General features: G+C 32.6%; 1 protein-coding gene and 1 pseudogene across 1 annotated transcript; one reads left to right on the top strand and one right to left on the bottom strand.

Moving 5' to 3' along the window:
* Positions 1-8,869: 8,869 nt before the first annotated feature.
* LOC117927818 (cytochrome b5 domain-containing protein RLF-like) lies at positions 8,870-12,435 on the top strand (the record flags this gene model as incomplete). The annotated part of the gene is given in 5 exon segments (XM_034847507.1): positions 8,870-9,124; positions 9,126-9,147; positions 9,765-9,899; positions 11,548-11,598; positions 12,109-12,435. Coding segments are annotated over 5 exon segments (540 nt in total), but the record flags the coding sequence as incomplete, so codon positions are not given.
* A 437-nt stretch (positions 12,436-12,872) lies between these two features.
* On the bottom strand, positions 12,873-15,938 carry LOC117927463 (annotated as a pseudogene).
* Positions 15,939-18,139: the final 2,201 nt, after the last annotated feature.

The following is an 18,139-nucleotide window of genomic DNA, read 5'->3' as shown; positions in this document are numbered from 1 at the left end:
AATCAAACTAACTTGAATTGGAACTTAAAGTTATATTTGGTTCCTAGAAAATACCAAAGAAAGAAAAAAATGTAAAAAAAAAAATTATTTTTTCATGTTTGATTGTCCTATGAAAAATATAAAAGAAAATCAACTATCATTAAAACTAATTAAAAACTTAAATATTTTTAAATTATTTAATCTTTATATCGATGAGTTAAAATAAGTAAAATGAGTTTGAAATAACAAATAAAAATAATTTACCAAATTTTAATCTATTTTTTATTTTACTTCATTTTTTCTTTCCTTTTACCTTTCATTGGTATTTTCTTTCCCTTACATTTTCTCTCAAATTTTCCGAGAATCAAACATAACCTAAAAGAAAAGTTCATACGCAAAAGAATTATCTAACTCAAGTTGGAGAAACTCTAGTTTGGAACACCTAGAGATTGATAGTAATTTCAATGTAGTGGGTAAACTAACTTTGTGTAGGGATCTAGAAATATAATAGCCATAGTTTTTAGATCATGTATATTGGTTTGCAAGATTTCCTCCTCGTACAGACTCCACAGAATCACATTCTCTAATTGAGTGTTTGTGTGGTCCATTGGAAGTTGCTTCCACTGGGACACATCTAAAATTTTAATTTCTGAAGTTTGAAGAGTTGTGAAGTCACAAGCTGACATTTGCAACTGCAATTTACCAAAATCCACCATCCTCAACTCACAATTAATAGGCACTGCGAGTGAAGCCGTAAGCAGCTGCAGGCATTTATGAATTTGAAGTTCCTCCGATGAAAGAAGCTGTTCTGGTAATTTCTCAGTGAGTTTGGAACACTATAGTATAGAAAGCTTCTGGAGATGAGGGGATTCTCCACAACATAACCATTTCTCCCAATTCAACATATCCTCAAATGATAGTGTCTTTAGAGATTGAAAGGAAGCATTCCCATAAACTCACTACCCACACTCCACTCCATTCATTCTTGAGATTCGTAGATTTTTCATATGGGTTAGCTGCCCAAGTGGTGGCAATGTTGAGCAATTGCCAGAACCCCGAAGCTCAAGGGACATGAGATTCAAGACTAAAGGATCTCCAAGCCAATTTGGAAATCTTACATTGGGATAGCTTTTTATCGAGAGTTGTTTTAAATTTGGATGAGGCTGTAACTTGTTGAGTATATCATGTGTTGTTGAACCAATTTACATAACCCCATCAGTACACCTGTCATCCCAATCCAAGATTAACTCATCAAGATAACCCTTATCCTTCATATATTGATTCATCAAGATAACCCTGATATTTCATATTAGCTTATAATGCATCGTTAACACTCACCACATTCTTCATGTTTGAAATATGACGTGTGATCTCTGAAAGCCCCCTTAATTCTCCAATTCTTAATCTACTCTTTTGACCCATAATAAAATAAGTCAACCTCTATAAACTTTTTAATTTATCAATACCATGAGTTGACATTTCAATTAATGAATTACATTTAAGAATATCAAGATAATGGATATTAATCAATTTCTTCATCTTTGAAGGGAATTCGTTAAAACGTGAACATCCTCTCAATATTATCATTTGTAAATTGCACAAATAATATACTGATTCTGGTAATTTTTTAATCATTGTGAAAGACAGACTCAAGTAATACAAATATTTCTAATTGCTTATCAATTTAGATACATAAGTACTTATGTCATATTCATGCAATGACAAATGCGTAGACACTTCATTTTTTGTGATATATATTGGAAAACTCTTTTACTCGATATATACGAAGGCTCGTGGATTGATGGCTTTACGTATAAGAATGTTCATAGAAATTTAGTTCTAGTAATAGGCTCAAACTTTTTAAATATAACAGAACGGTCATAATCACTTTCACAGTACAAAAAGTGTCCCTTCTCAGATCCTTTTGGTCCCTTATCATCATCTTCAACTCGAGCACAAAAGTCAACGGACACATGTTGAGCTAATGCATGTATTAGATCATGCATCAGAATGCATGATTCTCTGATAAATTTTTGAAAAAATGACTTCGCGAGAGGCTCATCAAAATATGACTCGTCTATCTCTTCCATTCTCCTTCCGTCGCTTTGTCGTGGATGTAAAAGACCTTCTGCCATCCATAATAAAATCAGCTCATCTTTGTCGAATTTGTGGGGCTTGGGGAAAAATAGAACAATAAGCAAAACAATGCTTCAGAGGTAGAAAGAGATGATGATAGCCCAATCTTAAAGATGGAAGAATTCCAGAGGGAAAACTGTGTTTTGGCCCGCCCATTTGGGCCAAATAGCTTTTTCATAACCCAACTTTCCATAACCCAAAAAATGTCTACGGTTCCCAAAAAAAATATACTTTTCATGCACTATCCACTGTTTATAATTTGATTTCCAAAATTATCCCTCCAGTCTTCCATGTCAGCAGCCATCTCCTTATCCGTGTCAGCACGGGAAGCTGTGTTTTTAATAATTGAACACAAAAATATTAAGCTTTAGAGTTAGCATTTACAAAACCCACGACCTGACTCAAAAATTTAGGGAAACGCTCTGACTTCCTCGCATTTTGCCCTATTCTCTCCTTTTGCCTGCATTTTCATGGGTGGTTTCTGGAATCGGCGGTGGAGCTTCGTCTTCCTTTTGGAGTAATCGCAGGTGAGTTTCCATTTAACAATTTGTTTGGCTGTTGAGAAAAAATTTGGGGTAAATGTTGTTTTGCATTGTTCACGAGCTGTCCAAGCTTTTTGATTTTTTTTTTTTTTTTTTAAAACATAAGATGCTATTTCGTAATCTGATTACGATTTGCAAGCAAAGGTGGTATTTTTCTGGTTGGCTCAAAAATCGTGGGTTTAGGGTTTTTGAAATTTAATTCCAATGGCACAATAAGATGCTATTTGGTAATCTGACCACGATTTCCAGGCAAATGTGGTATTTTTGAGCCTGGTTCAAAAATCGTCGGTTAGGGTTTGTGAAATTTAATTCCAATGGCACAATAAGATGCTATTTGGTAATCTGATCACGATTTGCAGGCAAAGGTGGTATTTTTCAGCCTGGCTCAAAAATCGTGGGTTTAGGGTTTGTGAAATTTAATTCAAATGGCACAAAAGCAAAGAGACCCCTAGATCCAGAAAACAGAGGGAGGGAAAAAAAACACAACTTTCCCTATATATTAGATGAGTGTCTCCCAACTCCCATCCCACTCTAAGAGAGAACTTATCGGCAAACAGGTCCCTTTTCTTTTATTTTCCTTTATTTTCTGGTTATTTTCGACTGTCTGTGACCTTTTAACTTTCTCTTTTTAGTGTAAGTTTTGTAGAATGTGAAACTTATTTCTGATTCTGGTGTTTTGCACCTTGTATTATAACCTTTCGATTGATAAGATTATGCGAGTATTTGTGTGACTTTTTCAATGTTTTTATGGTACTCGGATTGCATAGTTAAGTTTCAATTAGGTTTTAAATTTTCTATTTCAGAATGGACATTTGAATTTCTGATAGAGCTCTTAAATTGGCCTGAAATACCTCTTTTACCTAGAGCTTTACTAGATTCCAATGTTTTTCATGGTGTATTTTATATGGAGGTGAAAATGGATTTCCATTATCTGAATTTTATTTTTTCCAATTTTTTCTAATAATTTGTTGGAGTAGTTTGCCTTTATTGTGATTATTGTAGAGAGCATGCGTATTATTTTTTAATTTTTTATTTTTCTTCATGATTTCCTTTTATGCTATGCTGGAAAATTGTGCATGATGATTCTGAGAAAAGAATGCTTGATTATTTTTTTGTTCTAATTTTTCCTACGTCCAAGTTGCATTGGACTTAAGTGAAGATGAAAAACAACATCTTCAGAATTTGGAAGATGAAGAAGGCAGGTATTAATAGATGTTATCTTCACTTTTGGCTTATGCTGTAATTTACTATAAGTATTTGTGAAATTCTTCTTTCACTGTTAGAAGTACCTTGAGCCGTCTATTAATGGTTGTGTTAGAAAGGGTGTCATAAACTTACCTTATGTTTGGTTCTTGGAAAGTAATAAGAAAAGGAAAGGAAAAAATGCTAGTGAAAATGGTTTTCTCATGTTTGGGTACCATGCGAAAGATGAAGAAAAAAAAAACCAAAGAAAAGGGTTGGGGTGGTGGTGGTGTCCATTTTCCTTAACAAAAAATGAGGAAAGTTAGTGGAAATTACATTTTTTAGCAATTTAATTTTCTTTCCTTCAACTTTTCAATGGACAATCAAATAAAAGAAAACTTTTATAATTTTTTCTTATATNAAGAGCACGCGGAACTCTCAAAACATCCTATCCGGACCACCGCCATTACTCATCCGGCGACCTTTCATATTCCCACCGGATATGTTCATCCGGATCACTGGCCAAACCAAGCATGCCTCACTACGTCATTCTGACATCCTGTCACAATCAATATTCCGATGCCTGCAGAGTGAAAAGACAGAAGTGACAGCAAGTCACTTCCCACGATCTCTGACAGCCGTTCGTAGGATGAGGATGTCCCTGCCACCACCTAGTGGCATCATGGTAAACCAAAAAGCCTTCCATCATTTATGGAGGAGAGAAAATTCCTAAATGCTAGATATATGAACCTTCGCACACAAAAAGGAAGGTAAGCTTCTCAACACTTAGTAAAAGGCCAACTGTGCCATCTGCTCTTATTTCTCTTCTCATGGCTAACAAAACCATCGGAGGGTGTGTCCGGACACCCTGTCCGGACGCCTTTTTGCAGGAACAGCTGAATCAGGAATTTTATATTGGTTGAGATCGTATGTCCATCCATTTTGGGCAACTGCGTGGATCATTGAGAATCCGAGGCCTCAACACATAATATCCAAACCATTCTCAAGCCTAAAAGAAAACCTTAAATCCCAAGTGACAAAATAGCCAAAGAAGTTTATTCTCAAGCCTAATTTGGTGCATGATTTCCATGTATGTGTCAATTTTTTATTACCAAAAATATTCCATGTACTTACCTTTCTATAATTTTAAGTTTCATTTATAAATGCAATCCTCCTAAAGCAGAGAAAAGTCAGAATCTAAAAATTGAGGTTTAGGAAAATTGTTCCTACACAACTAGATGCTTGCAAGTTTCTATACCCAGCCTCCCAACAAAGTCTAGAAAAATAAAAAGATCTCACATGTTTACAAAAAGTTTCAATAATATACTCATTTACTAATTCATAGAATATAAGACTCTCTTTGGTAATTGTTTTCGAAACTAATTCTAATAAATAGTTTTTTTAATTATATTCAATTTTTTTTTTTTAATTGTTCTATATGCTTGTATAATTATTTTCTAAAGCAACCCTAAAAAAGTAAAGGAAAACAACTAAAAGATGTTATCTGAAAATACTATATTTTTGTTCTTGAAAACTGAAATTAGAAAAAGTTTATGATTTTCAAACGTAACTTCTTGTTTTATTTGTTATAAAGAATAGAAAACTGTTCTAAAAATAATTGTCAAATAAACCCTAAAAGTCTAACATAAAAAGGGAATAATTTTGTTAGTTATGTTAGCCACCAATATTTACCATTGTAAAACCTTGTGACAAATACTTTATTTGGTAAAAAAATGGACATGCATAAAATTGATCAATAAAAATGACTTTATATATATAGAGAGAGAAACAAAGTTGGTTATTCGTTAAAAGAATTAATTTGAATGTTAGTAGATAGTTGAAGGGTTGTTCACCGATTAAAATTTATTTTTGGAGATACTTTTAAGCTATGTTTGATTCTCGGAAAATACCGAGGAAAGAAAAAAAATTATTAAGAAAAATGGTTTTTTCATGTATTGGTTTCACGATGAAAATACAAAGAAAAGTCAAATATAATTAAAATCAATTAGAAATTTCTATATGTTAAAATTATTTAATCTTTATATAATAGATGAAAATAAGTAAAATGAGTTTCAAGCAACATGTAAATAATTTTTTATTTTATTTTTCATTTATATATTTTTATTTTCTTTTATTTTTTATTTCCTTTTGCTTTTCTTTTCCTCACATGTTCTCTGAAATTTTCTAAGAACCAAACATAACCTTGAAAAGTGTATGGTATCATCATGTTTGTATATAATCCTTCCAAATAGAAAAAGTAATTATTCAATTTAGGATAAGTTTCTAGGAATTGGCTAGATGTCAAAGTTACATTGATTCCGTAATTTGAAAGTTTGTCAATAGCATAGCATGCTAATACCACTACTATCATAAGGATGCTTCCCTCATTCAACAATGGTAATAATTTGTTCTAGAATTTTACTTCTCATTCAAACAAATATGATGGAGCCCTTCTCTTCAAACAAAGGAGTCATATTTTAAATTTCAATTATGATAAGGAATGAGAAATTTTTAATATTCTAGGGTGCGATAAAAAAGATCTTGAACATTTTAAGATTTGTGTTGGTAGATTATTTTATATTCTTTTTTACTCCTACTTTTTATTATGCTTAAATTCAAGTTTTATTTGTTTATAATTTTTTTTTTTTGAATTCAATGGATTTCAATTTATGGTTTTGATAGTAAGCTTTTTATGTTGGTTTGATATGTTTTGAGTTTTGTTGTATATGTGATTAGGTAATAATGTGATTTTAGAATAATTTTTTTTTGTTATGAAATTAGTTTTATGTTATAAAACTTATATATTGATAGCCTTATAAACTTATTACAACTAAGACTAGTCATCCATTCCTCTACCAATTAAGAGGTGATGCACTACAGTGTTTTTGAAATCAAATCAGATTGACTAATCAAAGTTGGACCGTCGATCGAACGCCCGATCTGGTTCACATCATTGAGTTGTTGAAGCTTTGAACCAAACAAATTGTTCAAATCGACAATCCAATCGCTAGACCGGATGAACCGTCCAACAATTATTTTGGACCAAAACTATGGATCGAACTCCATTAACAACTAGGCCCAATTGGCCCAACTCTTCTTCTAAGGCTTGCATGGAAAGCTTTTTCAACTTTTGGGCTCGTATAGTTGATTAAATATTTATACTCCACAAATAATCCACAATCTTCCCATGTAGGATGTGGAATTAAAGGGAAGAAACGAGAATGCGTTGAGGGGATTTGAATCTTGTCCTCCCAAGTGTAAAACCAAAAGCCTAAACACCTAGCTAAGCATTACCTTTGTAATATTATTGTCCAATAAAAATGTATTTATCAAATTTTATCATATTAAACCATTAAATAAATGCGATATACATTCATATTCATTTTTATAATAACCATTCAATTATAAATATGAAAATAATATAAATTAGTTAAGATAATAATTTTTAAAATTTTAAAATAATAAAATATATAAACTTATAAATAAATTAAATATTATAATTTTCTTTTCATCTTAAATATACTTTAAACTTAAGTATTATATATGTTCTATTTAATAAAATTTAATAGGTTTATATTTATTTTAATTATGTAATTTGATATATCAAATATAAAATAAAATATCATTAATATTTTTAATTATATATTTAAATTTGTATAATATATAAAAATAAATTTAATATTACCCCAACTTACATCGATATGGTTTTATAATATTTGTACCCTAAAGACATCCCTATTCACAAGCTTATTTAGGTTCCGTTTTTTATAATACTTCTCTAAAATAATTATTTTATAAAAAAATAAATTTGTATTTAAATATAAATAAAAAATGTTTTTAACAATTTTTTATAATATATTATATAATAAAAAATAAATTTTGAAAAAAAAAATTATTTGCATATTAAAAATTCAATTAAATTATTTTTTTTAAGAAATTACTATCAGTTTAATGACGTGGAAATTTCACTCATTATAGTTTGATGACGTGGAAATTGGAATTGATGACATGGCGGGTGGAATTCCACCACATATTGCAGAATACATATTTTCAGAGACCAAGTCCAGAATAAGAGGAAGAAAAAACGCCCAATCCACCGTTGCCATCACCGTCATTTCCATCTCCGGCTACGATCACCGCCACTCCGTTTCCGCCCATCGCTGAGGCCTCCGCGGGAAAGCTGCCGTCGGGTTTGGTATAGTTCTAGCCTCGATCAATTTATTTCTTATTGTTTGGTTCCCGAGAAAACTGAAAAGAAAAGGTATGGAAAGGAATTGGATTTCCTGTCTGAATATATCCTTTTTTTTTTCAAGATTTAAGAAAGTATCTTGTTAAATACTCTTGTTCGTTCCTTTTTCCCAATTTGGAATATGAGGAATAGAAAACAATTATTTTTTTCCCCTTGTTCTTATATGTCATCAGTTTTTTAGCTACCTATTGATATTGATTTGGGAATATAATGGAAATTAGTGGCAAACTAAGGAAATTTTGGATAGATTCTTAGGAAAATGTAGTGAATACTATTCGTAGATATTATAATGCCTTTACATGGATGAATATTTTAAACCTAGAATATAGTAGCCTGAATCCTGTTTGTGAGATCATCTCTTGGTTGAATCATCGCAGCTAGTGAAACCTGATCAGAAAAAAAATCCGTGGGAATCACAAAGAAAACTTGTTGGCAATTGAATCTGTGTACAGTACAGATTGACCAAAGCATCTAAGCCAATTCGAAAATCTGCAGTGTATTAGATGGACAATGATAATGAATTCACCTTTTGTCAGGCAAGTTCAATATTTATTTTTTGTAGAATGATTCTATACTTAATTTGATTTTGTAAGAGGCTACAGAGAGTTTGGTGTGTAGCAATAGAACCTTTTATGTCACTATTTAAATTCAGCAAAACTAATGGGTGTTTGTTTAGGTTGGTTCGTCTGTCAATCAAGATGGTTTTGAGGCACAGGAACTTGTGCCGGAATTGGTGGATCACCATAAATGATGAATTCTCTAGTGAGGTTGTTGGTAATGGAATGGTGGTTTTCTATGGAAAGGTAAGTCACCAAATAATTCTACCTCGAAGGAGGCAACAGTTGGTTCTTTGTCTTTTAAAGTCATCGATACATCGTCTCCCAAAAAATCAAATGAATTGTCAAGACAAGCAGCAACCAAGGATGCTGGAAGTTCAGTTAAGGTCCCACAGAAGAGTGCTACAAGGAAGCCTGTAGCTCGGGCCAAGGTTCCTTTTGAGAAGGGTTATAGTCAAATGGATTGGTTAAAGCTTACTCAAAACACATCCTGATCTTGCAGGTATAGAGTTGAGAGGCTCTGTATTATTATTATTATTTTGGACAAAATACCTCAGTATATTTTTGTTAATGTATGGTGTTCTTTTAGTACTTCTTGTGGAATTTCTCTTATTTTTTTATTGTGTTTGGTGTCATCCTATTCATGAGGTTCACTTATGGTTGAATAACTGTCTTAACAAGTAGCCTTTTTTGAGCTTTGCTTTTTCATTCTTTTGAAGATGCATAATGCCTATAACCCGTGGCATTATGAAAACTTAAGGCTCAACTTTTCGAAGATGTTCTACTAATGATACACAAACCACAGTTAATAGAAAATTTTCTCATCTCTGTTAAATTCATTTCAAGCCTTCTTCTCTAAGTCCATATCTTCTGGCATCACCATTTTCATTTTCTTCCTTTCAAAGCTGTTCTTTGACAGCTGGGAGGCCCACTTTTATGACGTATCTAATAGGCAACCTGAATCTGTCAATCATCCCCATATTGTGAGATTCCTTATAACCTAGTAGACAGGATGATTGTGCTTTTTAGTTGAATTTTATTTTGCTATGATGTCTCACATGTAACGATTATAATACCAGACACTACTTTCTTGTTGATCTCATGAATTATGTATTTCAGGATTAAATGGACAGTCAAATAAGAGGCTTATTTCTATGAATGAAGTTAAACAGCATAGAATGGAAGGTTCCATGTGGACTGTTCTGAAAGGCCGTGTATACAATTTGTCTCCATATATGAAATTTCATCCTGGAGGTATGAATTGGATTTTATTATGCTAAAATCTCAACTGGACAAAATTCTGTGTCTCTGTATCTTCAATGGAATTGTCATGATCTAAATTCTGACGAGGTTATTAGTTATTTGTCATTGTTTTAGTTGTCTTTTCTCTGTTTCTGATGTGGTTACCTATCATTATGAATCTGGCCTTGCCCTTTTCTGCCTACATATTGGGATATTTTAAGAAGTGAACATCTTTTTTTTTTTTTTGATAGGTCAATTTTTGCCCCATTGGGACATGAACTTGGAACCTTGCACAAACCCAAGAAGTGAACATCTTTCTTAGTAGTGGGGTTGCCCTTTTTTCCTTTTAATTTCAAAGTTGTTCATGAACAGCTCGTTTCTGTTAGTTACATCCGAATCTGGACCACAATGCTGATAAAATAGAGGAACATTAGTTTTAGGTTTTTATTTTCAATAGTTGTGGTCTAAATTTCTTGAAGGCCACTAATTCCTCCAATAGTTTCCCAATAGATATCTGGTGTTTTAGGAATGCTACTCATAGAAGCTTTTTTGGATATTCAAGCCTATAATTTGTCCCAATCTCCATTGATGCAGCATGCTTGATTAGGGTTCTATTTTATTCTACGCTATTGTGTGTTTGCATCAGCTTCTGTTGTCCATTTTTTTTTTTTCATGTTTTGATGGTTTGCAAAATGATAGAATTTTCCTTATCTATTAGAACCACCTGATGAACTTGATCTTTGTTTAGAACAATCATAAGGTTCATGTTGCTCAGTGATATCATTCTCTCATAATTTCTGGTATTAACATGGTTTTAAAGCATGAGATTTCAAATTTCTTTCATCCCTTCAGACCATTTCTTTTCTAGCCTCTCCCTTTTTGTAGTCTTGTATACATTTCTGTTTTAACCTTCTGATATGTTGGTTTACTTGGTATACATCCAAACTATCTTATATATCTTGCCTAATGTTATTACAATTAGAGTTATTCCTAATTCTATCAGTATATGGTTTCTGGTTTGCTGAGTGTTCTGAAGTCATGGATTGCAACGGTATGGCTGGTTTTATTGCTGTTTTGTAAAGTTTTACAGATAGCATACTCAGAATCCATGTCTTACAACTTATGATCACTAATTATGAACTGCCTTTTGAATCTCTTTCTCAAAAGGAAATTGAGGTGCCACGGTTTCAGATATTTTAATGTAATTGTGCTATCATTTAAACTTGACTATGACCTTTAGAGTTAAGATCATGTGGTTTGTTTTCAAAACTGTTGTTTTTAGACTTAGACTCGTTTTCTTTTCAAATCATTTATATATAACCATAAAGAAGAATACCAAATTAAGATTAAGAGTACTAGAAACTAGTCCAGTTGAAATCATTTCTGTTTTTTTTTTTGAGTTCCATTGTTCTAAAAGATCATAGACTACAGAAGCAAGTTTGTGCAATAAAACTGTGCAACTTATAAATTATAAGCTAAACTTTTACTGTATCTTTGGTGTTATATAAAATATACTAAGGGATTTTATAAGTTTCCTTCTGGCATTCCACATTTAGTGTCTTTACATGGTATGTGTTTATATCAAATCTCATCCATTAGCTTGTTATGAAATACATGCATAAACTATTTTTTGTTTTTGTTTTTGACATTCCTTTCTCAGGTGTTGATATGCTAATGAAGGCGGTGGGGAAAGACTGCACATCTTTATTTAGTATCCTTTGCTGGGCTTTACATGACTTTACTTTTGTTATGTAGCCCCTACAGTTGATAAAAAACATCGATGTTTCCTTGGACTCAATTATTAGATCCAGTGGCTGATTTATTTTTTCTTTCTTATCGGCTTCTCTCCTATTTTAAGACCATCATGAATTTGAGTACTTGGATCTCTATGGGAAATCTTTGTGCATGACCATATGATCTAAGCCCATCTGACTTGGACCATGTTATTTTTTAGATGTTCAATTTTTAGGAAGGAATTCTTCAAGTCATGTGAATCATAATGTTTATGATCGACCAAGCTATTAGCCATTCATAGCCCTAGATTGGTCAGCCCAAGTCAGTGTTACCTTGATTAGTGGAACTGCCAATCCCTGGAGCTAGGAAATAACACCCATGCTTCAAGTTATAGGCTTAGATGGCAGTCCCTTCATTTTGGTCCTTTCTTTTGCCTCTTCAAAAATTTGATGCACACAGGAATTGCTATCCTTGATTCTTCATTCAGACAAATACCACGCTTGGGTGAATGCTGAATTTTTACTGGAGAAATGCCTTGTGGGTACTTTAGACGATAGCCAGTGACCTGCAGCTATGTTCCAGTAATCAAGAAATGCATCTCCACCCCAATTCATTATACCTCATTTTACCAAGATCGCTCGAGATTTCCAATTTTCTAGTAAGCTGTTGTGAACTTCTCGCAATAATATCACACTTTGACAACAAGTTCAAAACTCACTGTGGGGTAATGCTGTATTACTCAGAAATTGTTGTAATAATATCTTAGAACTTTCTGACCATATTACATTGCCTCTAAGCATTTTAATTATTGTAACTGTTCTGAGGCTAATGCAATCATTCATTATCTATTCTATGATATTTTGAATCATTTGCTTTTGGTAAGCTTTGAATCTGGATGTAACGATAGGTTCATGAACTTCTCGGGTTGGCTCAGTCTGATAGTCAACCCAAGCCTAAACCAGGAATAAATGACGGCACCTGCTCGATGCAATCCAAACCAATTTGTAGCCTGAGTTATTCAACCGATCAAACCTGACCCTTTTTCCTATGCTCAGGTTGGAGAAAAATGTATCAGTTAGATTTGGGTTGGTTGGGTAACAAAGTGAGCTGGATTGCACAAAAAAAAAACCTCAGGCTATCTAAGTTCGGCCAAAATCGGGTTGGGCTCAGATGGGATTGGATTGGACCTGCTCAAATTGCACCCCTATCATTTTATGAATGAGCTTTATAGACATTTTTCTACCAACACAATTTAAAGGGCAAAGCCATACCACTAGTAAGTATTAAAACTGCAAATAGTTCAGACAAGTATAGAAGTACAACACATGTTACAAAACTGGGATCAAATATCCATTCACTCTCTTACGGATCCCTATGTAGTTTGATGAAGATAGAATTAAGGCTTACGGATTGAGAAACCCTAACTTGATCGAGGACAGGGCCACAGAGCGATCCAAAGTCATCAATCCTGGTGTGGTAGAAAGAGCTGAAGAATGTGAGTCTGGTCCTGGCTGCAATGGCTTTGAACTTGAAACTTACAGTCTTGAACTCTCCTTTTCCTCTGGATTTGAAGGGAGCTTTGAAGCTGTCTTTAGCTGCAAATGCTTCGATCACCATGTCTCCATGGCAACCATTCTTCCCATCTCCTATGCTGAATGTGAGATTGTAGAGCTTGTTGGGAACTGTTCGAAGGACCTGGGCAATGGCGCTTTCTCTTCCTGCAAGGAGTTCAACTGCAGCAAGGCCGAAGGGGACGTTGAAGTGCTTTTTGTCTATGAACTTCACAGCTTTGAGGGACTCAATGATCCAACCGGGCAGCGGGGATGTGAGATCTTCCTGTTTGGGAGGAGGAGGACACCAGTGGAAGAGTTGATCAACAGATGAGGACCTTCCTCGAATCCACTGTTCTTGACCAAGTTATCTGCAAGAAATCATTAAAAGGGTATTAATCAAATTATGAAATCCCAAGACAAACTACACCATTCATGGGTGTCACATCTATTTGTTGTGTACCTATCTACTATTTTGGAGATTTAACGTTTGTTTGATAATATTTTTGAAAACAATTTTCAAAAATCAGTTTTTGTGAATAATTTCTGAAAGACAATTCTGTGATGTTTTCTGATATAAAATTCTGTTTCGAAATCCAAATATAAAAAATAATTTTCCTTATCAATTTTTTCTTAAAAAGTTCTTTGAGCTGAAAATACAATGCAAAAGTTTTCGACTTACTTTTTCAATTATTTCTCAGAATACTTTAAAGAAAAAAAAGAAGCTAAAAATGCTTTAAATTCATTCCTTAAAACCACTTATTTTCAGAATATATTTAGTCCAAAATTTGCCAACATACTTTTAAAGTTAGGACGACTATTCTAAAGAACAAAGAACTGGTTTTAAGAACAATTTCCAAATATACCCTTATAATTCAACAGTTCTATTGCCATAACAAAGGCCGAAAATTCCCACCAAAGCTATAGATTGTTCAACACATTACTTGAACTCATATTACTTCTTATAGATTAGATCACTATATAAATTCCCAGAGAAGATATTCTACAGAATTTCAAAGAGATTGATATATCAAGGAAGTGAATGAATTGCTCAAACTATGAACAAGCATACCACAAGAATCATGGGAAAGTGACAAAACCCATATCATAGTGTGGCCAAGAGGCCCAGATAGAAGCTAAGACACAACCTAGAGAGAGCAGCAAGTGATTCTTGAACATAAAGAGTGAAGTCTCAGAACACTTTCGATCCAAACCAAATGGCCTAGTTCTACACTATGGATTAAATGAAACCAGCAAGTGAATAGATCAATAACCGATATTGCAAATATCAAGGAACTCAGATCATAGAGCAACAAAAAAACCTGAAAAGCACAATCCAAACTTACTCAACCAACAAGCATAAACATGAAGATAATTGATATACCTCTGGTTGGCATTGGAGGGAAGAGCTCCTTGATAGCAACTGCATCCAAGAGCGGGCCACAAGCAGGATCCTCTTGGACTCCAGTATTGTGGAAAGTCACCTTGGCCTCATTAGAAGTGGCTCTGAATCCCCAAGCATAAACATCACCTCCAAAGCTGTCATAGAGTGTCTGCAGGGGAGGTCCCCTGTTTGGGGGGGAACTGAGACTCTCAATACCTCATCTTGGGCACAAGTTCTTGATGCCCCAAAGGTTAGTGCATATAGAGAGCCTGGCTTCACTGGTATGGTTTGTGAAATGGAAGCCTCATTGCCAAGCCTCACGGCGTGGACGCCATGTGCCACAGCAAAGAACATTCCGCCAGGCTGAGGCCCACCGGCAATGTACTCAACAGAGCCATTGATTTCCCATTTGGGTAGTGAGTATTTTCCCTTGATCACTGTTTTCTTGAGGTCAGTTGGCTTGGGTGACTCTTCAAAGTTGCCATTTGGGAGGAGTCCTGAGGAAAGAGGCAGAGCAAGGTTGAGGAGTAACCCAATAACAAAAAATGTTAACTTTCAACATAATAGATTTAGTATATTTGAGAAAAATCCTTAAATGTGGAAAAACCCTGAAAAGAAAAACCCTAAATGGAAATCAAAGAACACAGATATCAAAGAACATTTGGCTGAGGAAAAACCCTAAAGAGGAAAACCCCAAAGAAAAATATGGAGCAAAAACAACACAAGGAGGCATTAAAGGGTGTGAAAGCACTAAACACAGTAGATATAACACATTGTATGAACACCAAAAGCAGTGAAAGAAATGGAAATCAAAGAACAGAGATATGAAAGAACAATGCATGAGAAAAACCCTAAAAATGAAAACCCCATAAAAGCACAAAAACAGTAGGTACAACAGATTGTGTGAGTACCAAAAACAGTGAAAATTTCTGGAGAAACCCAGATTGAACCCCAGAAAGAAAGAGCACAAAATGCAGAAAAATTTTCAAAAAGGTGGAAAAAAGTAACAAAGCAGATCTGCTTCTGCGCCAGAAGAAAATGCAGAACAGAAGAAATATTCAAGTACCCATCAGATAAGAACAGATCAAAATGGTATTACAGTACACAGTCCATTTATAGAATCCAAATGAGGATAGAAATGTGAGCATTACCTTCCAAATATGTGCCTGCAAAAGCAGGTCCAGTGAAGAACACAGAGGAGAGAGCAAGCAAGAGTGAGATCAAAACCGCCATTTTCTCACTTTTCACAAACAAAAACGGGTGGATGCCAGATCTGTAGGCCGAATGCTCGAGATTTATAGGGCAACGGGAAGATGGGAAGAAGGAGATGTTAGCAGAAATCACGTTAGGGAGCTACTGATGCTCAGTGAAATTTTGTCTCTTTGTCTCGGTTTCTCCACGCCTTTTCTCCATAATTCATGGCAGGGGTATGCTTGTCATGTCAAGTAATTTTGCTTAGATCCTTACAACAGTAAAAATAAATAATATAAATAATTCATTTAAAATAGTTATTGAAAATCCAATTTTAAAACTCTTATTTGACCATATTTTGACTAAAATATTTTCATTATTTTCTTATAAAAATATTATTTTTTTTATAAACCTATATATAAATACTTAAAATAGTTAAATACATTTATATCAAAAATAAATTTTTCTTCAAATTAAAATACAAAAGAGTATAAATTCACAAATATGATGATTATTATCGGTTTTAATCCATTAATTCTAAAAAATTATACTCCTAGTAAATTCGTAGCATATATTTTATTATTATGTAATTTCTATATAAAATATAATAATTTTTTTAAGACTTTTAAATATTATTTTTTAAAAATTGAGGTAAAAAAAAAATTTATTATCTCATTTTAAAAATATTTTTATTTTTACCATGGAGATCAAATATCTCAACGTAGACACTATGTCAAAGCTAACCTAATAAAGATAGAAATGTTATAATACCTAACCACCAAAATTACTCAAATTTATGTTTGTATGACCTTTGAGAGTATGCATAGAAGAATCATTAATGCTTGGTTGGTCATCTTCCATTTTCTTACGAGTAATGTTACACACTCCAAACACCTTATTATTTAATTCTTTGAATTGAAAGAATGAATCGGTATTTTTAATCTGAAATAAAAACTATAACTAATGCATTTATTGATTACGAAATTTGAGATTTTTTAAAAATAATTTAAAAAACATGTTTCTTATCGGATTCAATCACGTTGGTTCAATGAGTTAGGAATAGTGAAAATCCACTTCTTCCTAGCTCTTTTTTCCTTGAAGCTCAATCTTTCGATAGGGTATGGAGTAAATAATAATAAGGTTATTTGCCATATTTTCACCGACCTAGGTTAGTCTTTGATAACAAATACCACTAATTTTTATAATGTCAACTAGTAATCTTTATTTAAACCATATAAAATAAGAATGTAACGAATGATTAAAAAATAATATATGATTAGGATTAGAAGCTTAAATATTACTTTCTTATATGGTCAAGGACCAAGATTGTATATTCAAGTTCGAAGACTGATATAAGAACTCGAAAATGATTCCTTTCTAATACCTATTTAAAGTCAATAAAAATATAAAGAAAAATAATAGGGAAAAATATTTACCACATGGCCATATGCTAAGAAAAGGATGAGGTTTTCACATCTACCAAGAACATTTGAGGTTTGTTAATGTCTTTTTCTTCTAGGGTTTCAAAGTATTGAAAATATGAACAAATTAGCTTACCCAAGATATGTCAGATTCGGTTAATTTGTGGAAACAATTGTGGGCTAAACCGACAAGCACCCATGTGGGTGTGGGCTCCTCTCAATCCATTGATTCTAATAAATGTGTCATCTAGTCCTTGTTCTTTCTAGCTCACATGGGTCTTGTCCTTGTTAGTTGTGAATTTATTATTTTAGTCAATTTATTGTTCCAATCCCAGGGTGTTGGTCATGATTTTGTTTTAAGTTTAAAATGAATTAATAACTTAATTTAAGTTATTAAGTCAATTAAATATATTTGATAAAATAACTTAATAATATCACTTAAAATAAAAAATAATTTTAAGTAATAAATAAAAATAATTAACTTATTCTTAAGTCTATTTTTTTACTTTACCTTTTACTCTCATTTATCTTAATTATCTTTACTATTTCTTTTATCATTTCGTAATTTCCATTGTTACTTGACATTCTTTACTCTAATTATAATTTATAAGAATAAATATGTTAATTTGATAATTTAAAATAAGTTTTAAATTAATTTTATCAAACAATCTTAATATTTAAAGTAAAAATAATATTAAGTAATAAATTTTAAGTCAACAATTTTAAGTATAACTTAACTTAAAATCAACTTAAACTATTAAATAATAAATATTAAGTTTTACCAAATACCCTAAAGTCTCTTTTTACAAAATTTTAAATTTTATTAATAAATTTAAAAAGGAAAAAAAAATTTCAATTACATTACGGATTATAAATATTTTAAAACTACTAATTTGAATTAACTATATATATACATATATATTAATTCTTGGGTATTATACCATTAATCAATAGCCATTGATCCTTTCTCAC

This window comes from Vitis riparia, chromosome 13 (genome assembly GCF_004353265.1).
Source record: "Vitis riparia cultivar Riparia Gloire de Montpellier isolate 1030 chromosome 13, EGFV_Vit.rip_1.0, whole genome shotgun sequence".
In the NCBI taxonomy this organism is placed as follows: Eukaryota; Viridiplantae; Streptophyta; class Magnoliopsida; order Vitales; family Vitaceae; genus Vitis; species Vitis riparia.
This window is presented reverse-complemented; position numbering and strand designations above follow the sequence as displayed.